Source organism: Patella vulgata, chromosome 6, assembly GCF_932274485.2.
Source record: "Patella vulgata chromosome 6, xgPatVulg1.2, whole genome shotgun sequence".
In the NCBI taxonomy this organism is placed as follows: Eukaryota; Metazoa; Mollusca; class Gastropoda; family Patellidae; genus Patella; species Patella vulgata.
The window spans coordinates 3,951,574-3,977,994 of record NC_065884.2 but is presented as its reverse complement, the minus strand read 5'-3'; the positions used below and the strand labels follow the sequence as shown (position 1 = coordinate 3,977,994).

Genomic DNA, 26,421 nt, shown 5'->3' with positions numbered 1-26,421 from the left:
AATCGACCATGTAATTCTTTACTAACTGGTATTACGGACGAAGAAGTTGCAAAGCTTCAAAGATTGCCAAAACAATGCTGCTTACATTGTCACTAAAACTAAATCCAGATCAGACATCACACTAGTCTTAAACAAATAACATTGGCTCCAAGTTCCAGAAAGGACCAACTTTAAAATATGATCTTTAACCTATCGATCTATTAACAAATCTGCTCCAGGTTATCTTCAAATTCTAGTATTATTGTATCATTAGAAGGTAAATTGTTATTGGATGTATCTACCTGTAGGTACCTAAACGCCGCTTACCTATCAGAAGGTAAATTGTTATTGAATGTATCTAACTATCTACCTACCTGTAGGTTTAACTATCAGAAGGTAAATTGCTATTGGGTGTATCTACCTGTAGATACCTAAACTCCCATTACCGGTCTTTGATTCTCCAAAATGAAATAGGGATAACGCAACTTGATGATCGGGATTCGTTTTATTTCCCGCGTATTTTTTTTATTCTGCTGTAAAATTCACAACGAAACGAAGGAATGTTCTGATAATACGAGAAGGTGTTTATTTTAAATGCCATTTAAAGACCCGTCTTCTATTCACTTAATTCATTCAATATTAGCTTAGTTTGTGTATGAAAATAATAATCGTCATAGATTTATTATCTCTTGTTTAATTCAGATATATTGTATTCAATCATCTCTAGTTTGTGATTCTTCATTTATTAAATTCCTTAAATACTACTACTTGTTGTAATTTAACAACAACTTTCAACTTTACCTGTTCTTTTCTTTCAATCGCTGATGTAATAGTTCAGGCCTATAAATACATTTATTTTGTTCTATTCTATCTAGGCCTATAAATCCATTTATTTTTGGATAATATTATATTCAAGATATAGACCAACTAGACTTACTAAGAGTAAATCCCCCCGGGGTTTGCTGAACACTTTGAAGGCGAGTAAGTAAGTATATTAGGTCTATATATTAAATATAATATTATCCAAACATTAATGGATTTATAGACCTTAATTATATAGAACAAAATACAAAATAAATATATTTATAGTCCTGAATCATTACATCACAAACAAAAAAAGAAAGAGCAATGTTGAAAGTTATGGTTAATTTTGCAACAAAATTTAAACTGTCAAGGAATCATTTCAGGCATACTTATTTATAAAAGACCATTCGTCAGTCCTTCTTGCAGTACAAGTAATGCAGTCAATGGAGTCTATTTAATTGTGGATATTAAAGGGGAAAGCAATAAAATGGGGTTTGACGTCCTACTTTTCTCAACAAACCAGGCTAAAGATGTGTACTGGGATGTAAACTTTTCATCTCCTCTTCTCTTCATCAAATTGAAATGCCCATCTTCTTACCATACGAACAACTAGACGGATATTTAAATAAAATGAAAGCGGCTTACACTGTAACCCAAGTATCGTTTAATCTTGTGTATCTAGCACAAGATTAAACGATACCTGGGTTACAGTGTTAACACCCTACCTTTCTGCTTCATAAATGCTAATCAAGACGGCTATGCAGTGTTCTATGAGGGAAATTTGACTTGGACAGCAGCGCTACGACCTCCTCTTATTTCAAATTCCAAGTGTCAGGGGTTCTTTTACGTGCACGCCAACTTGAGACGGATAAATAAAAAAGATGGAGAAAATACAAAGTGACATTTTATTTTACAAGTTTGAAAATACATAATCTCCCAAGTTAAATAGCTAGTCTACAGTGATGTTATAGAAATTTACTGTTTATATAATCTTCTCTCCTGGTCTATATAATACATTGGAACAAATATACATAAGTTCAGCTTTTAAAACCCCTGCAGTCAGCACTGAACACTTGTTTAATATATATTTATATCATATAATAGATACATATCTATATCTGTGTTCTTTTAATACAAAAAGGATTATAATGTACAATTCTATAATATAATTTGAAGGCAAAAATTGATGCAATTTGAAAATAGCATTTAGGAAGGAGGCCCAGCAGTTGTCTCCCTTTGATGCAGAGTTATGTCCCTTTATAGCAATAAAAAAATTAAGGGAGATAATAAATAAATGTGATTAGTTTTATCAGTAAGTAATATACATACATACCTTAATTACAGGTACACAAACTCGCACCTGACCACACCTGACATTAAATAAAGTGACCATAGGAATAAATAACGATATGGAACACCAATATTTCAAATAATAATAATATAATAATAATAAACATAATAGTTATTATACCAATATTGGATGCGATTTGTTTATTTTTAATTATTTCAAATATAAATTATGCAGCTTGTTACCCAAACAAATGTAGGCTTCTTGGCCACAGATGTTTCGGCTACAGACGTTTTGACCTGAAATAGTTTGCTCCTATTAGGGCCTATTGAACCTTTGTGGCTAAAACATCCGTTCACCATCGAACTTTTCTATTATCGGTCTTGGGCAAATCAACTCATGCATTACTCAAAATTTAAATCGTTTCTTGTGAACGAAAGGGTTAATTACTCACATTCATTTCCCTTTTGACATTTGGTCAACTACATTCACGGATTGCATCCAACAAATCTGGGTGATCCCTCAGGTCTTTCCAAGACCATTTTTTATAGGTCCTTTGGATAAATTCTGATCAATCCTTTTTTTGTGTAAACAATATTTTATTTCAAAGAGATGAAAAGGGGTCAGGGAACAGGTATAGTACTTCTAAATCCTTTCTGACTAACAACCAATTCGAATTCTTATAAATTTTAAAATGACAATTATTGACTTCCATGATCACAAGAAAACAGTGAGGGACAGGACAGTGAAGATTGCATAAAATCTAAAAAACGCTGACTAAATCAAATCAATTCAATTGTTCATTATTTAGGATCTATTTGACTCTACTCACGGTACATTTTAAAATTGGCCCCGAAGAACTATAATTTAGCTTGATGTGGCCTTTAATAGTTAAATTAACAAATTGCACTATAAATTAAGAACGAAAAACTTGCATCATGAAATTATTGCGTTAATTCTCAAGTTATTAAAGACCTAGTTCAAGCTGTGATAAATTTTCAAGCAATTTATATCTTGGCCTTAACCTTGGTCCCATGTTAGAAATCCTGTCAAAGGCTTTTCATTCCATCTGAAGGACTAGACACTGTTCCTCGTATTATAATCGTATCAAGGTCAAGCTTGACATTAGTTAGCTTCCGAAACAATTTACATAATGTCTTCCAATAATAGTGAGTGTCTAGCTATACGATATTAATTTACGACTGGTAGATAATGACTACAAACCAGGAGAAAACCAAGATAATCTTTCAATTTCAATATCCAAGCATAAAAATATTTACTCCATGTAAACAATTGAATTTAGAACATATTTTTACAAAGATGTTCAAATTGAAAAACTCCATTGCACTTTAAATGTAATAACAATTGTCTTAAACAATGAAGGCAACACATTGTAATAATATTTGGGTTTTTTTTGGTGTTTCTAACATTAGAATCAGACTGTACACTAAAGCCTGAGATATTACATTGAATCAGAGACCCTAACTACCATTACAATTTTATATCTTTTTAAGGAAAGTTGAAAAAAAATATATTTTACTCAAGACCCTGCCCCCCCCCCCACTGTTATCTGTGAGAGAGAGAGGGAGAGAGAGAGAGAGAGAGAGAGAGAGAAGGGGGGTTAATGTCCGCTCCACACAAACTAGGTCATTTTGGAACTAACATTGGTTTCAGTTTTATTTCAATAATTCCCCTGCATGTAGGGATCTTTAGCAGTGGGAGGAGATCGACGGGACTTGAAGAGAACCCACGAGGTTGGACAGGCGATCCTAATCCTTGTCACGTTCATGCGGGGAACCCGGGGAATCGAAACCACACCACTTCACTCAATGACAGACCTTATGATACAGCGCGCACTCAACCTCCCAATATTCTGTCTGGCTGTAATAGTTCATTAGTGCGTGTAATATTTCCAGAACTGTATTAAACTGAAATGGTCCAGCAAGTTATTTTATTTATTCTTAACAAATGTTAGAATAATTCCGCAATCTTTCTATTATGATTTGTTAATAATACTGATACCTTTTGGGGGGGGGGGGAGACACAGTGAAGAACAGTAGAGCAATAAAAAGCATCAAGTGGAGCACGGTAGAGTGATAAAAAGCGTCCAGTGAAGAACAGTAGAATGATAAAAAGCATCAAGTGAAGCACGGTAGAGAGATAGAATGTGAGAGCGATGATAATCAGTCACCTAATATCAATAACAAAAAAGATAAAATCAAAAAGATTCATCTTCACAAAGTCAAGTTATTATGACATAGATCTAACGGACATACGTCATACATTTAACATGTACAAGATTGGTTTCAAAGCTATACCACTTGACTAAACAGAAAACTCGCCCCCCTCTCTAACATCCCAGCATTACACAGGTAACTTGTGTATAGATGTATGTTGTAATATCTTGACGTTGTGAAGATCAAGTGTGTCATGAAATGAACAACTTACAGACGTAATAATTCAGAAGATATCATAAACTCTACAGATTCTACTTCAGTCGGACTCGAGTTCTACAGACATGACAGCCATATACATGTATTCATATCTAATAAATCATCTGAAAATTATTCCTTAGTAGTTTCACTAAAAAGGAACCAGCTGATCAAACAATTTCTAAGATCTTAAAAGTTCAGAGGCCTTGCTCACGAAAAACAAAACTCCAAAATATTTGAAGGATTTAGTACAAATTTTCGCTTTCATTCAATGATAAATCTGCATTCTAGAAAGTATTTTAGTTTTGTTTTTCACCAACAAGGCCTCAGAAATAATTGGTAATATATAATACTTAAAGTGCATGGTTGTCCATTATTATTAAAATTTATTAAAGCCCTACAATTACTATATCAGTGATGGACAATTTATTGAACGCCCATTGACCTTAGTTCAATATCTGACAAGCCACTAAACATGATAATCTACAATGTAAATATCTTTCTTTCAGCAAACCGCTGGAAAGATTCATCACTTAATGTCATTACCATTACTAAATCAGGCACACCCATCACTTAATTTCATTACCATTACTAAATAAGGGTTATATCTCATATAAGACACGCCCATTACTTTATTTCAGATTTACAATCGCTAGATATACTGGAAACTGATGTGACATAAGACCACGAACATGTCTGGATTAAATATATTTCATTCCTAATACATAGTCACCTTCCAAAAATTAAGTTATTAAGTATTTTTCAGACAGATTGAATGCTGATTCATGTAAGGACAGTATTAATTAATTAATTCATTTTTAACATCAACCCAACCTGATTAAAATATAGATCTACATGTCGTATGATTTATTTTAATACTTTCGATGGCCTTCACTACATGTACATTAAAATCTGACCGGTTGTAGTGGCTTCGATTTATTTTCTATTGCTGCATAAGTCTACCGACAGTTCTGCACGATAAAAGCTCGAATCAGCAGACCATTTGATTGGCTAATCCTTCACATCACGGCGAACAAACGTTGTATAACAACCCTTCTTAATCCTAGTATAGTGAAGACAAGTAAAACAAAGTTTTGAACTATACAAAACGAAACGAAATAGGACTATCCGATACATGTACAGATAAAACTATTATTTCTACACCGGTCCATGATCAATCAGTCTTACTTCCTGTAGATGAGTTGGAAATCAAATTCTTCATTTTTAGTTTGAAAAGAAACCTTACTACAAAAACCCCAAACCTTGCCCGTTTTAAAAAGGCTAATTTCTTTTCATTGTCCGAGACAATAAAACCTTGACCAATGAAACAAAAGTATCCTTAAAATATATCATTTCAAGGTTCATAATTAAGGCCCCTGGTTTGTAGTTAAAATATGAATTTTTAGGCTCCCATGACTGCACCATGCCATTCTGTACAGAACATAAGGTGAGCTGACTGCAGTTTGATTAAAATAATGGTGCAACCGACTGCTTCTTAACGTACCATGACAATCAGCCGGAACCATCTTTAACAGCTCCAGAATCATCTTTAACAGTTCCAGAACTATCTTTAACAGTTCCGGGATCATCTTTAACAAAAGAACTATCTTTAACAGTTAAAGAACTATCTTTAACAGTTAAAGAACTATCTTTAACAGTTAAAGAACTATCTTTAACAGTTAAAGAACTATCTTGAATAGTTCCAGAACTATCTTTAACAGCTCCCATCTTTAACTCTACTTTTACAGTTCTAGAACCATCTTTAACAGTTCCAGGACCATCATTAACAGCTCCATACCATCTTAACAGCTCCGGAAGCATCTTTAATCATTACCTATCAATTGATTCCTGACTGTTTAAGTAACATAGCTGATTCTTGTATAAATGTATTATCTATTTGTTTTTATTGGTGATATTGATCAAGTTTAAAATATTAAAATAATAATATTTAACTGTCTGGTGATTATACAGGACAATATAAAACATAGTCCATTATAAAATAAACACAAGAGTTCTTGCCCTTGGATTACGATTTTTTTAACCTGATCACTCTGACTTCACACTTCTCTCCATTTCTTCTTCTTCTTCTTCAATCTGTGACGAGACGAAATGTTGATAATATCATGCCGACCTATGACCCATATAATTCTACAACTCTGATAATATCCTGCAAACAAGTCGACCTATGACCCGCTAACTTTACAACGCATTTCAACAAGAAAAGATTCTCGACGTGTCGAAACAATGATGAAATCCAGTTATTGGCTTGCTTATTGTACAGTAAGTTTGATGAAGAAATAATTCCTGACTTCTAGTAACCATTAATTATATTACTACTTGTGTTCTATATATATCACTTTAACTGTGTAATAAGTCTGTCATCAGTATATTGAGGTTTTCTAGTCCTTTAGTAGTACACTTAAACACTCATACACTGTTACATGCATGTGCATGTTCACCCACACACATGCGTAAGCACATAATTGGAAGATCGGGTTACACTCAACTGTTTTTTGATTGATGGACTCCAAATCATCAAGAATATTAATTAAAAACAGATAGTGAATATTTTGGTCTTCTAGTTCCTTGCATCTAGAGGGCGGGGTTCTGTTTTGCGGAGCTAAGTACCAAATAATAATAATAATAATAAAAACAGGGAGGGGGGTTGTAACTATGGTAACCATAGTTGTTATAAGGGGGTCTGTGAAGAGAAAGAACTGGTACTACTACTACCACTTAAACTTAACATGCTGCCACGTACACTGTTTGTATCATTGTCAAATTCACGTAGCGACGCGTCCGCCACTTCTAATGCATTTAATCCTTTTGCGGCCGTCTCCACGTCAAAGTCATGTAACTCTCGTTCCTGTTTTTGTAACTGATGCCTTAGTCTTTCTTTTTCCTCCTTTTCAAAAATCATTCTTTCATCATCCATCTATAAATATAGAAATTAGAATAGTTTAGTTAAACAATTACATATAAAGGGTAGGGTGAGAGAGAGAGAGAGACAGAGAGAGAGTGTGTAACACTGGCATGACAATCATCATCCATCTATAAATATAGAAATTATAATATCTTAGATAAACAATTACATATAAAGGGGAGGGTGGGAGAGGGAAAGGGGGGGGGGGAGAGGAGAGAGAGAAAGAAGGAGAGAGGAAAGGAGGGTGTAACATTAGCTTGATACAAACTCAGTCATTTTGAGACTAGCCTGTCAATAATTTACTTGCATGTAGGGGTCTTTAACAGTAGAATCCAGGGAAAACCCATGAGACTAGGGACCAATAATTTACTTGCTTGTAGGGGTCTTCAACAGTAGGAGGACACAGAGGATCCAGAGAAAACCCATGAGGTTAGGTCCCAATAATTTACTTGCTTGTAGGGGTCTTCAACAGTAGGAGGACACAGAGGATCCAGAGAAAACCCATGAGGTTAGGGACGAATAATTTACTTGCTTGTAGGGGTCTTCAACAGTAGGAGGACACAGCGGATCCAGAGAAAACCCATGAGGTTAGGTCCCAATAATTTACTTGCTTGTAGGGGTCTTCAACAGTAGGAGGACACAGAGGATCCAGAGAAAACCCATGAGGTTAGGTCCCAATAATTTACTTGCTTGTAGGGGTCTTCAACAGTAGGAGGACACAGCGGATCCAGAGAAAACCCATGAGGTTAGGTCCCAATAATTTACTTGCTTGTAGGGGTCTTCAACAGTAGGAGGACACAGAGGATCCAGAGAAAACCCATGAGGTTAGGTCCCAATAATTTACTTGCTTGTAGGGGTCTTCAACAGTAGGAGGACACAGAGGATCCAGAGAAAACCCATGAGGTTAGGTCCCAATAATTTACTTGCTTGTAGGGGTCTTCAACAGTAGGAGGACACAGAGGATCCAGAGAAAACCCATGAGGTTAGGTCCCAATAATTTACTTGCTTGTAGGGGTCTTCAACAGTAGGAGGACACAGAGGATCCAGAGAAAACCCATGAGGTTAGGTCCCAATAATTTACTTGCTTGTAGGGGTCTTCAACAGTAGGAGGACACAGCGGATCCAGAGAAAACCCATGAGGTTAGGTCCCAATAATTTACTTGCTTGTAGGGGTCTTCAACAGTAGGAGGACACAGCGGATCCAGAGAAAACCCATGAGGTTAGGTCCCAATAATTTACTTGCTTGTAGGGGTCTTCAACAGTAGGAGGACACAGCGGATCCAGAGAAAACCCATGAGGTTAGGTCCCAATAATTTACTTGCTTGTAGGGGTCTTCAACAGTAGGAGGACACAGCGGATCCAGAGAAAACCTGTGAGGTTAGGGACGAATAACACAATTAGGATTTATTTATTTATAACCATCAAATTACTGTCTGTTCTAATAACAAAATGAAATGATGTTTAACGTCCAACTGTTCTAATAATGAAATTAAATGGTGTTTAACATCCACCTATTCTAATAACGAAATGAAATGGTGTTTAACGTCCACCTGTTCTAATAATGAAATGGTGTTTAACATCCACCTGTCCAGCACCTACTGGGATAATGAAGACAGGATCTCTTAGTAAACGACAATCTACTTACTTTCTGCTCTAATAATGCTCGTCTTAACGAAACCCGTTCCTCTAATTGCTTGCGTTCTTTTTGATGTTGCGATTCGGCTTGCATCTTTAGTTTACTCTGATAGGCAATAAGTAGTTCTAACTCTTGTTGTAACCTTTGTTTTAATTCATTGGCCTCGGCTAACTGAGCTTCATCCAATCTTACCTGTAAAAATAACAATAAACATTTTTACATTTCCTCACATTTGTAGTCATCGAACAGTTATCCATGAACATCCTATATACCTACCCTAGCCCTAATCCGTCAAATACCTGAGCACCACCCAACATAGACTAAAAGCATCAAGTACTACAGTTTTATTACGTGAACAGTTGATAATTCTGCCTGATTTTGCTGTAGTATTCTTTATTTCATTCGGCAGTGGAGAGAGGGAAAGAGAGGGGGACATGGGGTTTAAAGTCGACTCGACACAAACTAGGTCATATCGGGACTAACGTATGGTTCAATTTTATTTCAATAATTCGCTTACATGTAGGACACGGACATAACCCACAAGGTTGGACAGGCGACCCTATTCCTTGTCACATACAACCAAGGAATCGAAACCACGCCAGTTGACTAAATGACAGAAGCTAACCACTGGACGGTGGTAACTTACATTTTGTTGTTGTAACATTTCTGCTATACTTTGTTCGTATTGTTCACCTAGTAACGCTAGTTTACGCATCTGTTCCTCCTTTAACTTTTTGCCTACAGCCTTCTGTTCGTTTTTAGGCGTCGTATGTAATATATGTTCTTTTAAGGCTTTATATTGTTTCTGTTGCGTCTTTACCGCCTCGTTAAACTGTTTACGGATCTGAATTTCTTTTTGCTGAAAAGATAAAATCAGGTAACAAAAATTAAAACTGGGGTTTAATGTCCTACTATTCTGTTCCTACGTGACATAAACCATTCAGTGTACTAGTAGGGAAATTTTGCTCTGACAGTGGCACTATGACCTACTCTTACTTTGAATTCCAACTGTCAAGGGGTCTTTTACGTGCATCCAGTAAAATAGTAAAAGTTTCTACTGAGGCCATACAAAACAATACATTCTGATTCTCAGACAACTCCTTCCTAAAATTCTTCTTTTGTTTTTGTGTCTTATTTTGTCAAAAGACTTGTCATAAACAAACTTCTATTAGAAAATATACCAAAATAATACATCAAAAGTACCTGGACAGGTAAAATTCTTTAGTATAATCCCCAAAATAAAAAGTCTGGACAGACGACCCTAGTCCTTGTCACGTAGATGCTAGGAGGAGAAAGGGAGAGAGAGAGAGAGAGAGAGAAATGGGATTTCATGTCCACTCGACACAAACTAGGTCATTTCGGGACTAACATATGGTTTAATTTTATTTCCATAATTTGCTTGCGCGTAGGGGTTTTTATAAAAAAAAACCTGATTATCTTACCCTTAAACTACGAGGTTGTTGTTTAACCTCCATTGCATGTTTTTTCTTTAAATCTGATTCGACACGAGCATTGTATTCTTTCTGATTCTCTCGTTCCATCTCGTGTTGTTTTCTCAGTTGTTCATCACGTAATTTCTGTAGAGCTGCCAAATGTTTAAATTCTAAGTCTTGGGTGGATTCATGATGTCTAATTGACATTCGGTGTTCATATTCTAACTGAGCTTTCTTCTGACTAAGTTCCTGTGAAATAAACAATTAAAACATTGAAGCATATGGGACGAGACAACAATTTACCTGTCAGCCTTAGATGTATACTAAACTTATGGTGTCTGTCTACAATTAGCACCACTGTAGGTACATCAAATAAACCATACTAAACTCAGACTGTCTGTCTACAGTTAGCACCGCTTGAGAACAGACACTAAGCTAATTGACCGACATTTTAACTCCTAAATCAACGATTTTAGCCTAAAACAAGTATTTTTTCTATTTCCTTTAATAAAGAGAGAGAGAGAGAAAGAGAGAGAGAGAGAGAGAGAGAGAGAGAGAGAGAAGGGGGGTAGCGTCCACGCCACAAACCAGGTCATTTCGAGACTAACATATGGTATAATTTTATTTTAATAATTTGCTTGCTCGTAGTGTCGTTTAGCAGGAGGAAACCGCAGGACCTGGAGAACACCACGAAGTTGGACAGGCGACTGTAATCCTTGTCACATACAACCAGGGAATCAAAACTTATGATGCAGCACGCATGCGCTAAGCATTTGGCCATGCAACACCCCCTTCCATTTAATAAGATGGAAACAGTTTATTCAGTCTGTGTGTGTATAACAGATGCAACACGGAGTAGAATCGTATTACAGAACAGTATATCAATTTGGGGATATGGCGGCCATTCAGGGCAGATATCTATTATCAAAGTAGATAGTTCTCTTATGTGTAGAATACCGCGGAGGAGCTTCATTTATCAAGTTGGTATTGGACTCGAAAACTTGTCAAGTGTGTTATAACGTCACTATCATGTAACCCTGACAACATGTCACCAACAGTTTAATCCCCCGCTCAACACAAACCCCCATCATTTTGGGACTAACATATGCTAAATGTATTTCTATAATTCGTTTGTGATGTTTATCTGTGGGACTAAACCAAAGGACCCTGAGAAACCTCACATGGTTGGGCAGGCGACCCTACTCCTTGGTCATGCACACTCGTAGTTGGGATTGAAACCACACCACATGACTCAATAACAGACCTTGTGATCTAAAGCGCATGAGTTATATCATTTGACCACCCAACCCCCAAACCCGAAATAAAATGAAATTAAATGGGGTTTAACGTCCTACTGTTCTGCTCCTATACTGGGCTAATGAAGACGGGAATACGCCATACAGTGTGCTATGATGGAAATTTTGCCCGGGCAGCGGCACTATCGCCTACTCTTATATCAAATTCCAACTGCCAAGGGACCTTTTACGTGCATTCCAATGTATACACGGGACCTCGGTTTTTCGTCTCATTCGAAGGACTAGACAGCTGTCCTTGTCAGGCCCTCCGTTCTGCATCACTGACAAGGGGAAACCAAGTCGGAAAATCCTGATGAACTTTCTCGGCCAATGCAGGGATCGAACACCCGACCTCCTGGCTATTGAGCCAGCGTCTTAACCACCTAGCCACCGTGGCTCCCAAACCCAAAATAAAGTAATAATGGAAACCAAAATACCTCGCGTAGTAGTGACTGTTCTAACCGATGAAACTGTATCTTTTTTTGCCGATTAAAGATACGAAGTTTAAAGTCCATGTGATCCTGGTGTTGTTTCTGTAGTTTATATTCCTCATTCTTCATCTTGCGTAACGTTGCTTCTTTATACGTTTTTACAGCATCCTCCTTTTCTTTCCTCGGTGTACTTTTAGAATCATGATCCTGAAAAACAGAGAGAGATGGGGGTTTAACGTCTACTCAATGTAAACTTGATCATTTTGGGACTAACATATTGTACAATTTTATTTCAATACTTCGGTTTTTAGCAGTTGGAGAAAACCCACAAGGTTCTACATACAAGTGACTCTATGACAAATCTTACGTTCTAAAATACACAAGTCAGACAATTCTGACACCCAAACTCCACCATAGGGTCCAATAGTAAATACCAATGTAATTATATTTAAAAACCAGCGGCTGCCAGGCAGGATACGCCCACATTTTCGAGAGATGGATAGAAAACAAGCTATAACGAAAGTGATTTTTCCTACAATCAAGGGCCATAATTCAGGAAATTACAATTCGATATGCGCAAAGATCTTTGAGTTATAAACTTACATTTCAAGTTTCAACAAAATCGGATAAAAATTGTGACCTCTATAGGGTCCACAACCTTGATATACCATACTTTTACGCAATTTGAGAACGAGGGGCAGCCATTTTGTCTGTCAGTTTTGGGCCGATTTTCACGAAATTCGAACTCAGTCGTCCTTAGGGTGTAACGGTGATATAATAATACGTTTTTTTTAAAATCGGATAAAAATTAGGACCTCTATAGGGTCCACAAGCTAACCAGCGGCTGCCAGGCAGGATACGCCCACATTTTCGAGAGATGGATAGAGAACAGGCTAAAAAGAAAGCGATTTTTCGTACAATCAGGGGCCATAATTCAGGAAGTTACAGTCCGATATGCACGAATATCGAAAGGAACCGAGATCTTTGGATTATAAACTTACATTTCAAGTTTCAACAAAATCGGATAAAAATTGTGACTCTATAGGGTCCACAACCTTGATATACCATATTTTTACGCTAATTGAGAACGAACGACGGCCATTTTGTCTGTCAATTTTGGGGCGATTTTCATAAAATTCAAACTCAACTGTCCTTAGGGTGGAACGGTAATATAATAAGACAGTTTTTTAAATCGGATAAAAATTATGACCTCTAATGGGTCCACAAGCTAAAAACATGATTTTTCGTACAATCAGGGGCCATAATTCAGGAAGTTACGGTCCGATATGGGCGAATATCTAAAGGGACCGTGATCTTTGGGTTATAAACTTACATTTCAAGTTTCAACAAAATCGGATAAAAATTGTGACCTCTATAGGGTCCACAACCTTGATATACCATATTTTTACGCTATTTGAGAACGAACGGCGGCCATTTTGTCTGTCAGTTTTGGGCCGATTTTCACGAAGTTTGAACTCAACCGTCCTTAGGGTTTAACGGTGATATAATAATACGGTTTTTTAAATCGGATAAAAATTATAACCTCTATAGGGTCCACAAGCCAAAAAACGCGTTTTTACGTACAATCAGGGGCCATAATTCAGGAAGTTACGGTCCGATATGCGCGAATATCGAAACGAATCGAGATCTTTGGGTTATAACTTACATTTCAAGTTTCAACAAAATCAGATAAAAATTGTGACCTCTACAGTGTTCACAAACCAAAAACGTGATTTTTCGTACAATCAGGGGCCATAATCCATGAAGTTACGGTCCGATAGATGCCAATATCGAAAGGAACCGAGATCTTAGGGTGATAAACCTATATTTCAAGTTTCATTGAAATCGGATAAAAATTGTGACCTGTAGACTGTTCACAAACAATTGTGGATGGAAGGACGGACGGACAGGGGCGACAACAATATACGTCCACATGAAAAAGTACACGAGATTTCTTAACAATTCTAGGGGATTCCAATTTTAAAAAAATTATTTGAAACTGTTTGTTTGTAGGTACCTGTCAGGTAAGATATATTCTCCGATAAATATATGGAGTATTTATAAACAAGTCATGAAAATAGAGAATAAACTATGGTCTTTAACTCTTCTACCTGTGACGCAAATTCTTAGTTCAAAATCACTCAATTTATGAGAGAGAGAGAGAGAGAGATGGGTTTAATGTCCACTCAACACAGTCATTTCGGGACTAACATATGGTTCAATTTTATTTCAATAATTCGCTTGCGCATAGGGACCTTTATCAATTGGAGGAAACCAGAGGACCCAGAAAAACCCCACGAGGTTGGACAGGCAACCCTACTCCTTGTCACATACAACCGGAGAATCAAAACCATGCCAGTTGACTCAATGACAGACCTTATGATACAGCACGCACATGCTAACCATTGTTTTATTTCAAACAAATTACCTTCTTTAATTGTTCTTTATCACTTCTATAGGATCGTTTAAAATTCTCAGAGAAACTTCTTCTATCTGTTTCTTGCTGACTAAGCGTATCTTTAACAACTTTCTTTTCTTGGGCTACATACGCCTTTTGCTTAAAACAGAAAGAAATGGCAATAAAGTTAAGTACAGACTACATACGACAAACATTTATAGAATATTTTAATAACATAATAATCAAAAGAAATGAAATTGTGTTTGACGTCCTTATCGTCTGTTCCGACTGAGTTAATGAATATGCTAATAATCAAACAAGTCCTGCACCACTGACGAGCCGAAACCACGTCGGAAAATCCTGATGAACTTTCTCCGACAATGCAGGGATCGAACACGCGACCTCCAGACAAGTGAGCCAGCGTCTTACCCAGTTAACCTCCGCGACTCCAACAAATCAACCGATGTAATAGACAGCTCTATATATCAGACAAACGGACAGGTTTCGGTTTATTTTTAATAAATCACCACAACTAACCTTCTTGTCTAATTCGGAAATATGATTTAATCGTAATCTTTCTAATTCTGTTGCAAATTTATTACGTAATTTTTCATATTCTTTATCTAACTTCGTTTTATGTTCTTCCATTTCTATAGCAAACTTATTCTCCATCTACAACAGAAAAAAAGATAGGTTGCCAGGCAACAAAACATACGCCCACAGCAGCTAAATCGTCCAAGCTATCGACAAGGGTTGTCGCATATTTATTCCTTTGTAGGTAATTGGCGGCCTTTACAAGACAGTTTCATACAGATGAGATTATAAAATTTTGTCGTTTGAGGGTTTACAAGGTTCTACAAACTGAAACAAGGGTCTCAACTCTGGAAGTAATCTACAGAAATTGTTGAAATTTGACAGGCTTTTTCATTTTACTAATTTAAATAATGCATATAAATTTCATACAGGTCACATGATCACTTTTGTCATTGCAACCTTCACAATCGCCATAACTCTAGAAATTAGTGACGGAAATTGCTGAAATTCTATAGACCTGTTTCACAAATTTAAATGATGCATATAAATTTCATACATATCGGATGATAACAGTTGTCAATAGAGTGTTCACAAGATTCAACAAAGTGAAACAAGGGCAATAACTCTAGAAGTAATTATTGTAAATTGCTGAAATACTATAGGCTTTTTCGTTTCACTAATTTAAATGATGCATATAAATTTCATACATTTCGGATGATAACTGTTGTCATTAGAGTGGTCACAAGATTTAACAAAGTGAAACAAGGACAATAACTCAAGAAGTAATTATTGTAAATTGATGAAATACTATAGGCTTTTTCGTTTCACTAATTTAAATCATGCCTATAAATTCCACAAAGATCGGGTGGTAACTTTTGGTGTTAGAGCGTTCACAAGGATCAATAAAGTGAAACAAGGGCCATAACTCTAGACATAATAAACGGAAATTGTTGAAATTCAATAGGCTTCTTCGTCTCACTAATTTAAATAATGCAAATTTTCAGAAAGATCGAATGATAACTTTTGACGTTAGAGCGTTCACAAGGACCAATAAAGTGAAACAAGGGCCATAACTCTAGACATAATAAATGGAAATTGCTGAAATTCAATAGGCTTCTTCGTTTCAATAATCTAAATAATGCATATAAATATCAGAAAGATCGGATGATAACTTTTGACTTTAGAGCGTTCACAAGGTTCAATAAAGTGAAACAAGGGCCATAACTCTAGAAGTAATTATTGTAAATTGCTGAAATTCAATAGGCTTCTTCGTTTCACTAATTTAAATAATGCATATGAATTTCAGAAAGATCGGATAATAACTTTTGGAGTTAGAGCATTCACAAGGTTCAATAAAGTGAAACAAGGGCCATAACTCTAGACGTAATAAACAGAAATTCAATAGGCTTCTTCGTTTCACTAATGTAAACAACATACATCAATTTTAAAACAATTGGATGATAACTTTTGGCGTTAGAGCGTTCACAAGAAATTGTGGACGGACGGACCGACGGACGGACAGACCGACGGGGGCGACGGCAATATACATCCACATTTCAATGTGGGCGTATTAAAATTAATAAAAATAAATCAACCAAGTGGTTGCTAATTACACATGTGAATATAAAACAACATTAGTGCAATCAATGCATTAAACATACATTATTCCAGAGCTAAAACAACGAATTAACGTTATCAGGCAATCAATACATAAAACATACATTATTCAAGACCTAAATCTGACTATTGCAGATCTTTCTTTAGGCATAAAATGTTATCTAAATTATTAATCAGACATTTATTAACTTATCCAGACCTTAATCAACTCTCGATGTCACTCGCTAGCTTGTGATATTTACTGGATTTGAATCCGATTTGCTGCTAAACGCTCATAAATGATTTAAGAATGGATAACCGAGACTATGTTTTTTACCATACCGACTTTAGAAATGATGATCGAGGCTAGGCCTAAAATTCAAAAGCTAAAATCTCGGTTCAGAGTGGATCAATTTGACTGACATTTTTAGCAAATTGCCTTTACATTATATAGTTTTTAACTATTATAGTGAGAACTGCCAGCTCTTTATCTAATCTCCCATAATGTATCTTTAATTCTAAGTATCACCAGTTTCTTCAAATAATCATGACAATCTCTCAAAACAATCAGAAATGAGCAAATAAAAGGGGCGCTATTTTCTGAACCAACCAGACAAAGACAGTTTGGCACCAATGCCTATTCAAAATGAGGGTTCTTTTACATGTAAACGGAATATTGGTCTTCTGTGTCCAATACTACGAAATTATAATGCAACAAAATGGATAAAACCTATTGCAGTTCAGACCAAATTAAATGTTTTGAATTTGAATTGCTGGAATACCAACGACAATATGAGTAAACGGAGTATTTAAATTAGAGTTGTAAATATCACAGAAATAAAAGACAGACTAGGTTTTCTTAACGTCCATGCTGTCAACATTAAAATATTAACAGTGTCCAGAATTAAAATGATTCCAGTTCTACATACCGTTTGTAATTCTTTTTGATGCTGTTTTCGTAATCTTTTATAACCAGTAAACTGTTCACGAAGTTCGTTCGAGTGTTCATGTTCCTTGATCTGTTTATGAACAATCGATGTTGTTCGTATTGTTGCAAAGTTACTCGTACCAACATCTAAACTAGAACTGCTTGCAGATGGCTGAAGAAGAAATAAATTGAGATTTTAGAATAAAGATAGGTTATTTATAGATCTGTTTAAGATGTCTACTGACTCAATGTCAGACCTTATAATCAAATGTGCACACTTTAACCATTCGGTTCCCCGACTCCCCCAACCCCTAATACCAATCAGGGACCATGAATTTAAATGTTGTTTAAACATTATCAAAATTTATATTTCAGATAAGACATCTTTACATAACCAAGGCATATAAAAGAATAAAAACCATAAAATATAAGAGGTTGTCTGAAGATAGTAGCGCAACAATATATTTAAATGAAACAGGGTTTAATGTCAGACTTCCATTATACAGTGTGCTATGAGGGACCCTTTGCTCGGACAGAGGCCTACTTTTATTTCAACAGTCAAGAGATCTTTAACGTGCACGACAATGTGTACACACGACCTTCCCCAGCCAATTATCAATTAGGCAGCTAGCATCTGATTCAATTGGATCACCCGCCTGCCATAATCTTTAGTTTATAAACTTATTCTACTTTCACTCTGATTAGTTGATTGATGATTGTTAATTTCTATATACACCAGAGGTTCGAACCAAACCCGTGATCAGGCTCAGGTACGACTTGATTCAATCGAGGTTCTACCTCTGTCATACACCTTGATTGTGTCAACAACATGAAGAAAATAAGATACAGAGAGAACAAAAAACTGTGTAGGAGTGAAATTATTATAACAGACATGCCAAGATCTAAAGGGACATGCAAAACTGAAAATAAGTGGAATTGTGAGATTATCAATGTAGAGGGTTGTAACATTGTAATCAGTTTCATTATTTATATATTATTATATTACAAACTATCAATTATAGTCTGATATCCTTAAACTCAACTATCTATAATAACTGTTGCCATTTGAAGTTTATCTACAAAACACAGCCCATGTAACCAAATTAATAGAACCAGAAGTGGTAGTGCAATGCCACCAGGCCTATATCATTGCCTGGATTGAGCTGCCCTAATAGAGACACACTCAACACAAACTAGGTCATTTCAGGACTATATGGCGCAATTTTTTTTTCAATAATTTGCTTGTGTGTAGGGTTTTTTTTATCAGTGAGAGGAAACCGGAGGACCTGGAGAAAACCCTCGACGTTGGAAAAATCCCAAATAAAGGTAACAATATCACTACTGTACTTCAATAAAACATTCAAATTTGTTTCATTTTTTTATATATATAATCTACATGGTAAAATTGTTTTAGATTGTCTGAGAACCAATATAATATTTTTATGGCATGGCCTAATCTACATTGAAATATTGTTTTTGATATCTGAAATATTGCTGGATTATGTAAACTACATGTTAAAATGGTTTTAGATCTTTGGGAAGGATTGGCTGATTGTAAAATTGTTTTTGTGTAATATAAAGAAACTGATTACATTGTTTGTTATTTAAACTAAATACAGCTATCATACATCTCTCTTTTTTACTAAATTCATCCAACATAAAATAAATATAACATATTCTTTTAACAAAACAAAATGTATCTTTATTTTATTAGTTCGATAAGTTAAACATAAAAAGCTTGATATCAGTCCCCCACATTTATTACATATGGTATTCCTATATTATTTGACAGGATTTCTGTCTCATTGAGATGAGCGTACAGGCAGTGGTGCAGCAGCGAGAACTTAAGTGTTTGTTCAGCTAACGTCCCAGATTCAAATCCAACTACACATTTACGTCCAACACCCACCCCCAAACACCCCACCTCATTTACAGACATAATTTGATTTGAGAAAATTCAGCTTCTAAAATCTTTAAAAACAAAATAAAAGAATGAAAACTAAGAAATATGACACAGCCAGGACAGTAAATTGCCAAAAACCTAAGAAATGAGATTTGGGAATCAAAGAAGCTCTAAAAAGAAAAATACAAATCACCAAGACCTGTTGAAAAATTAGGTAAAATAAAATAAAAATGAAAAGATGAAATTTCTAGCAAAAATAATTTTTGATATATTTGAGAATAGTTCATTGGGTGATCAAGATCCATGCAAAAGAGATGTTTTGGCGATTGGATAAAACCAGCGCCATTATTTTTACCTTGGTATATTTGTTCGGGCTGTACGACGCACTTCTGTGGAAAAAGGGCCACGCCTTTGAGAAAAATTAAATATTTTAGAATAAATTTGGGTCATAAATTTCAGAAAATATTGCTATGTTTGATGCCAAGTTGAAATAAAATAAAGAAAAAACCCAAACAGATTCAATATTTTTTAAATATTGAATAATGTACAAATACAAGCAATGGATACAAGCAGTACTAGTTCATTAACCATTGCTTTTTTCAACTGTTTCTCTGGGAATTGGTTTGACTGTCAAGTACAGTAGGGTCTACTTTCAGGTTAGTTGGGTACTTCGAGTCACTGTGTCAGACACCACAAGAATTAGGGATAGGTAATCCTAACCTTAAATTCCTGCATGGAAATATCCTCCCCAAATGGACTAAACCCCTTCCAAAACATTGAGAAAATAAACAACCATATGTCAAGCATTTTATGCTAACTTGGTTATCATTGGTCGAATACGAAATTGGTAGACCAATGAACATAACAAACAATTATTGTTATTTAAAATAACAATGGCAATGAGTCATTAATGCTTGTAACCACTGCTTCCGGCAGCACATAATCTTGGCAGACTATCTGTTTTTATCTGCCCATCTTACGATACATATAAATACACAAACAGGCCTGGACATACAACATCTATATTCAATAAGAACTAGGTTATTTCGGGACTAACATATCGTAAAATTTTATTTCTATAATTCCAAACCAGGACATAAGGCAGCAGACATAGATGGTATCAGATATAAATTAACACACAATGTATATATTTTAATTTGTGTCTAATAAAGACTGTGACAGATGTCTTACGTCCTGGTTTATATAATTCACTTGGGTCTTCAGCCGTGGGAGAAGACTCGAGGACCCAGGGAGAAAACGCATGGTTTCCAGTTAATTTCAATCATTGTCAGGTAGAAGCCTGGGATCGCAACCATGCCATTGATGCAGTGACAGATCTTATTGATATAAAAAAAACTCAAGAGTGCCTGGCTAAAATTCAGTTTTTTCGAGGGGGGTTTTGTCTTAAAATCAGTGATCATACAAGCAACAGGATTAGTGGTGTTAAGAAAACATTGATTATTCATTAATATTTACATTTTAAATTAGTCCAGTTTTTATGTTTTAAATCTCTACAAATCTCCCTTGTTTCAAGGACAATTTGTAATTAAACTGTCTACACATCACACTATTCTATGGAATTATGGTTTTTTACTGAGCCTTTATCAAATCAATAATAAAAACTAGAAATGAAATCGGAGTTAAATAATTATAATACGTAGAATTGCGTCCATGTAGGTGGATGGGGATACGCGGCCCTGTGCAAATCTTAAAAAAATATATCAGAGCATCCAAAAATTCGTTTTTGAGTAACAATGGTAAAAAAAAATTCTAAGGGTTTATATCTAAAACTACAAAACATTCGAACACCACAAGGTAGTAATATAGTCCAGGTGGTGTAGACGTGCCAATAAACCTGTATCTATATAAAACAGAGGAACTTTTATAAAATATAAATTAACTCATAGCCTAGATCAATATGCACTTATTATATACCTTCCTTGAATGGGTTGTGTTTACGGGTTCAACGACACCAATCTAATTTTTTATTATTCAGAAGACCTATTAAAAATTTTCTTCCTATTTCGTCACAAGGAAAAAAACTAATTTAAATACAGTAAGTATTTTGTGGTTCTTCTCATAAAGCCTTTTAGTTCCAAAGTTTTAAATTTTAAACTAAACATCGTGTTAATATGTCTATGTAGGTGGAAATAATCAGAATCATCACAATGAATCTGTATCTTTAACATTCCTTATACTTGCAATATTCTTGAATAATGGCCATTGTTTATATCTCTATCTAACCTCACTTATTGTCAATCTACTTTATTGTTTTAGTCAATTAATCTAAGAATTGTATTTGTAAAATTTGGAGGTCTCTATCAATCAATAAGTTTATGATGATCATGATAAAATATGTTTTAACTCAATCTGATTAAAACACAGATCCTATTTCGTTTCGTTTTTTATCATTCAAATTTTTGTTTTACTTGTCTTTACTATACTAGGATCTGGAAGAGTTATTATCATTGAAGTGTTCTGGTTGAAGTGAGGGATTAGCCAATGAAACGGTCTGTTACGGTGACTTCTTGGCGTGCGATGCACGGAACTGTGAGTAAACCACTAGACACATCAACGCTGATTGATTAATCAATGACTGACGTCATAATGTCAAAAGCCGATCGTATGACCCCTGACATGACCTTTTAGTACAACTTGTCAGATCTTCAGGTAGTGTACCCCATCGAAAGTATAAAAAAACAAAACAAAAAATAGATCTGTATTTTAATCAGAATAATATTTCCACTATAAAGTCCGAAACTTTCAAATAACCAAATCACAGAACTCAATCTTGTTTCTAAAAGGTAGAGAAGTTACGTGACTCATTGATCTGGGCTCTATGTGACTTATTGGTCAAGGCTATAATATTGTGAGAGTGGGGGGTTGTCTGTGATCAGCATTCCAATTAAATAAATACAAATATCATGCTGAACAAAATCAAATTTTCAAAGATACAAACTATTTCTTGCAGTCTGAACCTAACATCACCATACGACTTTATTTCGATTTCAAAAGCCTGAACGTATCTTTTTTCTTTGTTTCATGTGTTAATTCTAAATTAAATATCACATTCAAAAACGACAAGATCTCCCAGATTTGGTTCAGAAATCAAATTATTGTTGATTTCATCTGATTTTATATGTTGATATGATTTGTGGAATGAGATATTTCTTCGTTCAGATTTCTACATCTATACATAGAACGAACATTTAGATATTTTTACTTCAATCAAATACGCTTGGCTCCTTTATTTTCATGTGATTAAATTTCATTTGATTACGATAATACAACAAAAGTGTGTACCTTTGAAAAACAACAAAATATACACAATCAACTAGACATGAGTTTATAAAACTCATCAAACATTATTACAAAACGGTGTCAATATAAAAACTTAACTTAAAAAACTTAAACTGTGACAAGAAAGGATCAGAAAATGACTTTATTCCCGGGTCTGCAAATATGGCACCGATCACTGGTCAAACATATTCATGCCATCGTTTTGTCCGACACATATTTGTTTTTAAATCGTGTTTTTTGATGATATTCATATTTATATGAAGAGTTTAAAGTGATTTTCTGGTATAAATTAATAATAAATAACGCATGCTTGTTTGATAGATTGGTTGATACCTGTTGTATTTGATGTAACTGTACATGTACTGTATGGGGTGGCTATAGGAATAAATACTTATATAAATATATCACAGCTTTATAATTACCACAAATACATCCTATACAATCAGGTTTTATTGTCACAACATTTAGAGTCAATGTCAAGGTTATTCTTATTTCTATGGCAACATGAGCAAATGTGAGGTAAGAGAATTTTGCCGTGACAGTGGCCTTGACATCTGAACTTTTGCGATTTCCAACAGTCAAGCGTTGTTTTACGGATATGTGACACCAAGATTTGAACCTGGGACACCGGAATAACACGGCGATTTAATTAAAATTGTCGATATTCAAATCTCTGTTTACAGGAGATGAATACAACAGGAAAGATTTCTAACATATTAGATATATTGATATAAACATTTTATAGTTTCATCAAAATATCTTTAAATTATCTGATAAAACTATTTCTCGTGACTATATCAATGTTTATATTGTATATATAACCTTTAACCTATCATAGTATATACAAATTTCCATCCACCAGAAATATAAATAATTTCAATGTTTGGATGTATCAAAAATTTATACAAAAAAAATCAAAGTTGATCAACCCACTTTTATATAAATAAAAAGTAAAAAAGGTAGTTTGACAAACGACATATATAGATAAAAATGTAAGTTTTGATTTAACTATACGATCCAAGTGGTTTGGGAGGTTTTGGGTGAGCATACAGGTCTATAGCAGCAGTAGGGCCCGGAGAAAACATACAAGTTTAGACAGACATAGCTGCTCTTGTTAAGTTAAGAACTAGGTTGGGATCGAAACCATGCCACTTGACTCAATAACAAAGCTTATGACCTAAAGCGATTGCGCTAGACCACTCAGCCACCCAACCCCTACAGTCATGTACAGACCATATGACCTAGAGAGAGAGAGAAATGGGGTTTAACGTCCACTCGACACAAACTAGGTCATTTCGGGACTAACATGGTTTAATCTTATTTCAATAATTCGCTTGCGCGTAGGGGTCTTTAGCTGTGGGAGGAAACCGGAGGACCCGGAGAAAACCCACGAGGTTGGACAGGCGACCCTACTCCTTGTCACATACAACCGGGGATTCAAAACCACGCCAGTCGACTCAATGACAGACTTTATGATACAGCGCGCGCACGCTAACCATTCAGCCATCCACCCCCCCCATATGACCTAGAGTACAGGTGACAGACACCCTCATCTCCACTGACCACTAGACCTCCCAACCCCTACAAAATGAAATGGGGTTTAACGTCCTACTGTTCTGCTCCTAACCTGGGCTAATGAAAACGGGCATACGCCATACAGTGTGCTATGAGGGAAATTTTGCCCGGGCAGCGACACTATCGCCTACCTTTATATCAAATTCCAACTGCCAAGGGACCCAACTCCTACAATCACGTAAAGACAATATGAGTACAAGTGACAGGGAGAATAAGAGAGATATAATACTTACACTACCATCAACTTGTGTAAAACTAGTTATATCTGTGGTAGCACCAGGATAACTAGTTATACTACTCTGACTACTAGCACAATTACTGTTATGACTTGTTAAACTTCCTGATTTACTACCATCTGGATCATCATCCTATAAATATAATATAACTTTTTATTTTATGATCAGTAGTGGAATACCGCATTTTATCAGTGAAATAAAAGTGTTATTCCACTGGCTCCAAGCGGACAAAGTAGTCCATGTTGTTTTTACCTAAAATGATTGTAAAATCATAAAATAAATAGAACATTTGTCGTTTTGTCGTGAATAACATATTTTATTTCATCTCTAAGCAAGAAAACATTTATATTTTCTTGCTTCTCGATGAAATAAAACATGTTATTCACTCTAAAATGACAAATATCCTCTATATAATCATTAAGGTCCTACTCTTCTACTCCAACTGTATTTGGGGGATCACGTGGCTAAGTGGGTGAGACGCTGGCTCGCTAGCCTGGAGTTCATTTTTTTTGATCCCTGCATTGGCCGAGAAAGTTCATTCCGATTTTCCGGCGTGGTTTCCCCTTGTCAGTGATGCAGGACGGAGGGCCTGACAAGGACAGCTGTCTAGTCGTTCGGATGGGACGAAAAACTGAGGTCCCGTGTACACATTGGCGTGCACGTAAAAGATCCCTTGGCAGTTGGAATTTGATATAAGAGTAGGCTGTAGCGCCGCTGCCCGGGCAAAATTTCGGTCATAGCACACTGTATGGTGTATGCCCGTCTTCATTAGCCCAGGTTAGGAGCAGAACAGTAGGACGTTAAACCCCATTTCATTTCATTTCATTTCCAACTGTATTTAAATAAAATAGGTTGCCACGCAGCGAAACAAACGCCCACAGCACCTAAATCATCCGAGGAGTCGACAAGGATTGTCGCATATTTATTCCTTTGTAGGTAATTGGGGGCCTTTACAAGACAGTTCCATACAGATCAGATTATAATTTTTGCCGTTTGAGGGTTCACAAGGTTCTACAAACTAAAACAAGGGTCTCAACTCTAGAAGTAATCTACAGAAATTGTCGAAATTTGACAATTTACTAATTTAAATAATGCATATAAATTTCATACAGATAATATGATCACTTTTGTCATTCAAACGTTCACAAGGTTTACAACCACCATAACTCTAGAAATTATTGCCGGAAATTGCTGAAATTCAATAGGCAGCTGTTTCACAAACTTAAATGATGCATATAAATTTCAAACACATCGGATGATAACTTTCATCAATCGAGCATTAATAAGGTTGAACAAAGAAATTGTGGGCCTATAAAAATGGGGTTTAACGCCCTACTGTTCTGCTCAGAACTGGTATAATGAAGACGGGCATACATCATACAGTGTGCTATGAGGAAAATGTACAGTATAAATATGATGCATAACAACAGAGAACGAAACGAAATGAAATGGGATGTAACGTCCTACTGCACCACAATCTACTCTTGTATCAATTTGAAATGTATACAAGACCTTGGTTTTTCATCCCATCAGAACGACTATACGTTGTCCCTTGCCAGACCATCTGTCGTGCATCACTGACAAGGGAGAACCACGCTGGAAAATCCCGATGAAAGAGAGGGAGAGAAATGGGGTTTAACGTCCACTCGACACAAACTAGGTCATTTCGGGACTAACATATGGTTTAATTTTATTTACATAATTCGCTTGCGCGTAGGGGTCTTTAGCAG

General features: G+C 35.7%; 1 protein-coding gene across 5 annotated transcripts in view; it reads right to left on the bottom strand.

The window, feature by feature from the left end:
- Positions 1 to 1,674: 1,674 nt before the first annotated feature.
- Positions 1,675 to 26,421, bottom strand: part of LOC126823231 (serine/threonine-protein kinase TAO1) — a 51,522-nt gene continuing 26,775 nt past the window's right edge. The window contains exons 10-20 of one of the 5 annotated variants that reach the window (XM_050551918.2): positions 24,689 to 24,823; positions 23,214 to 23,255; positions 19,936 to 19,989; positions 17,679 to 17,849; positions 15,157 to 15,291; positions 14,650 to 14,778; positions 12,228 to 12,428; positions 10,505 to 10,744; positions 9,709 to 9,921; positions 9,072 to 9,254; positions 1,675 to 7,438 (exon numbers count right to left, since the gene is read on the bottom strand). In XM_050551918.2, the coding sequence (XP_050407875.1) occupies positions 7,193 to 7,438; positions 9,072 to 9,254; positions 9,709 to 9,921; positions 10,505 to 10,744; positions 12,228 to 12,428; positions 14,650 to 14,778; positions 15,157 to 15,291; positions 17,679 to 17,849; positions 19,936 to 19,989; positions 23,214 to 23,255; positions 24,689 to 24,823 (1,749 nt within the window). In that variant the 3' untranslated portion in view covers positions 1,675 to 7,192. Of the gene's footprint in view, positions 7,439 to 9,071; positions 9,255 to 9,708; positions 9,922 to 10,495; positions 10,745 to 12,227; positions 12,429 to 14,649; positions 14,779 to 15,156; positions 15,292 to 17,678; positions 17,850 to 19,935; positions 19,990 to 23,213; positions 23,256 to 24,688; positions 24,824 to 26,421 lie in introns of those variants that run through there. The other 4 variants (XM_056101576.1, XM_056101575.1, XM_056101577.1 and 1 more) reach the window with 4 other exon arrangements.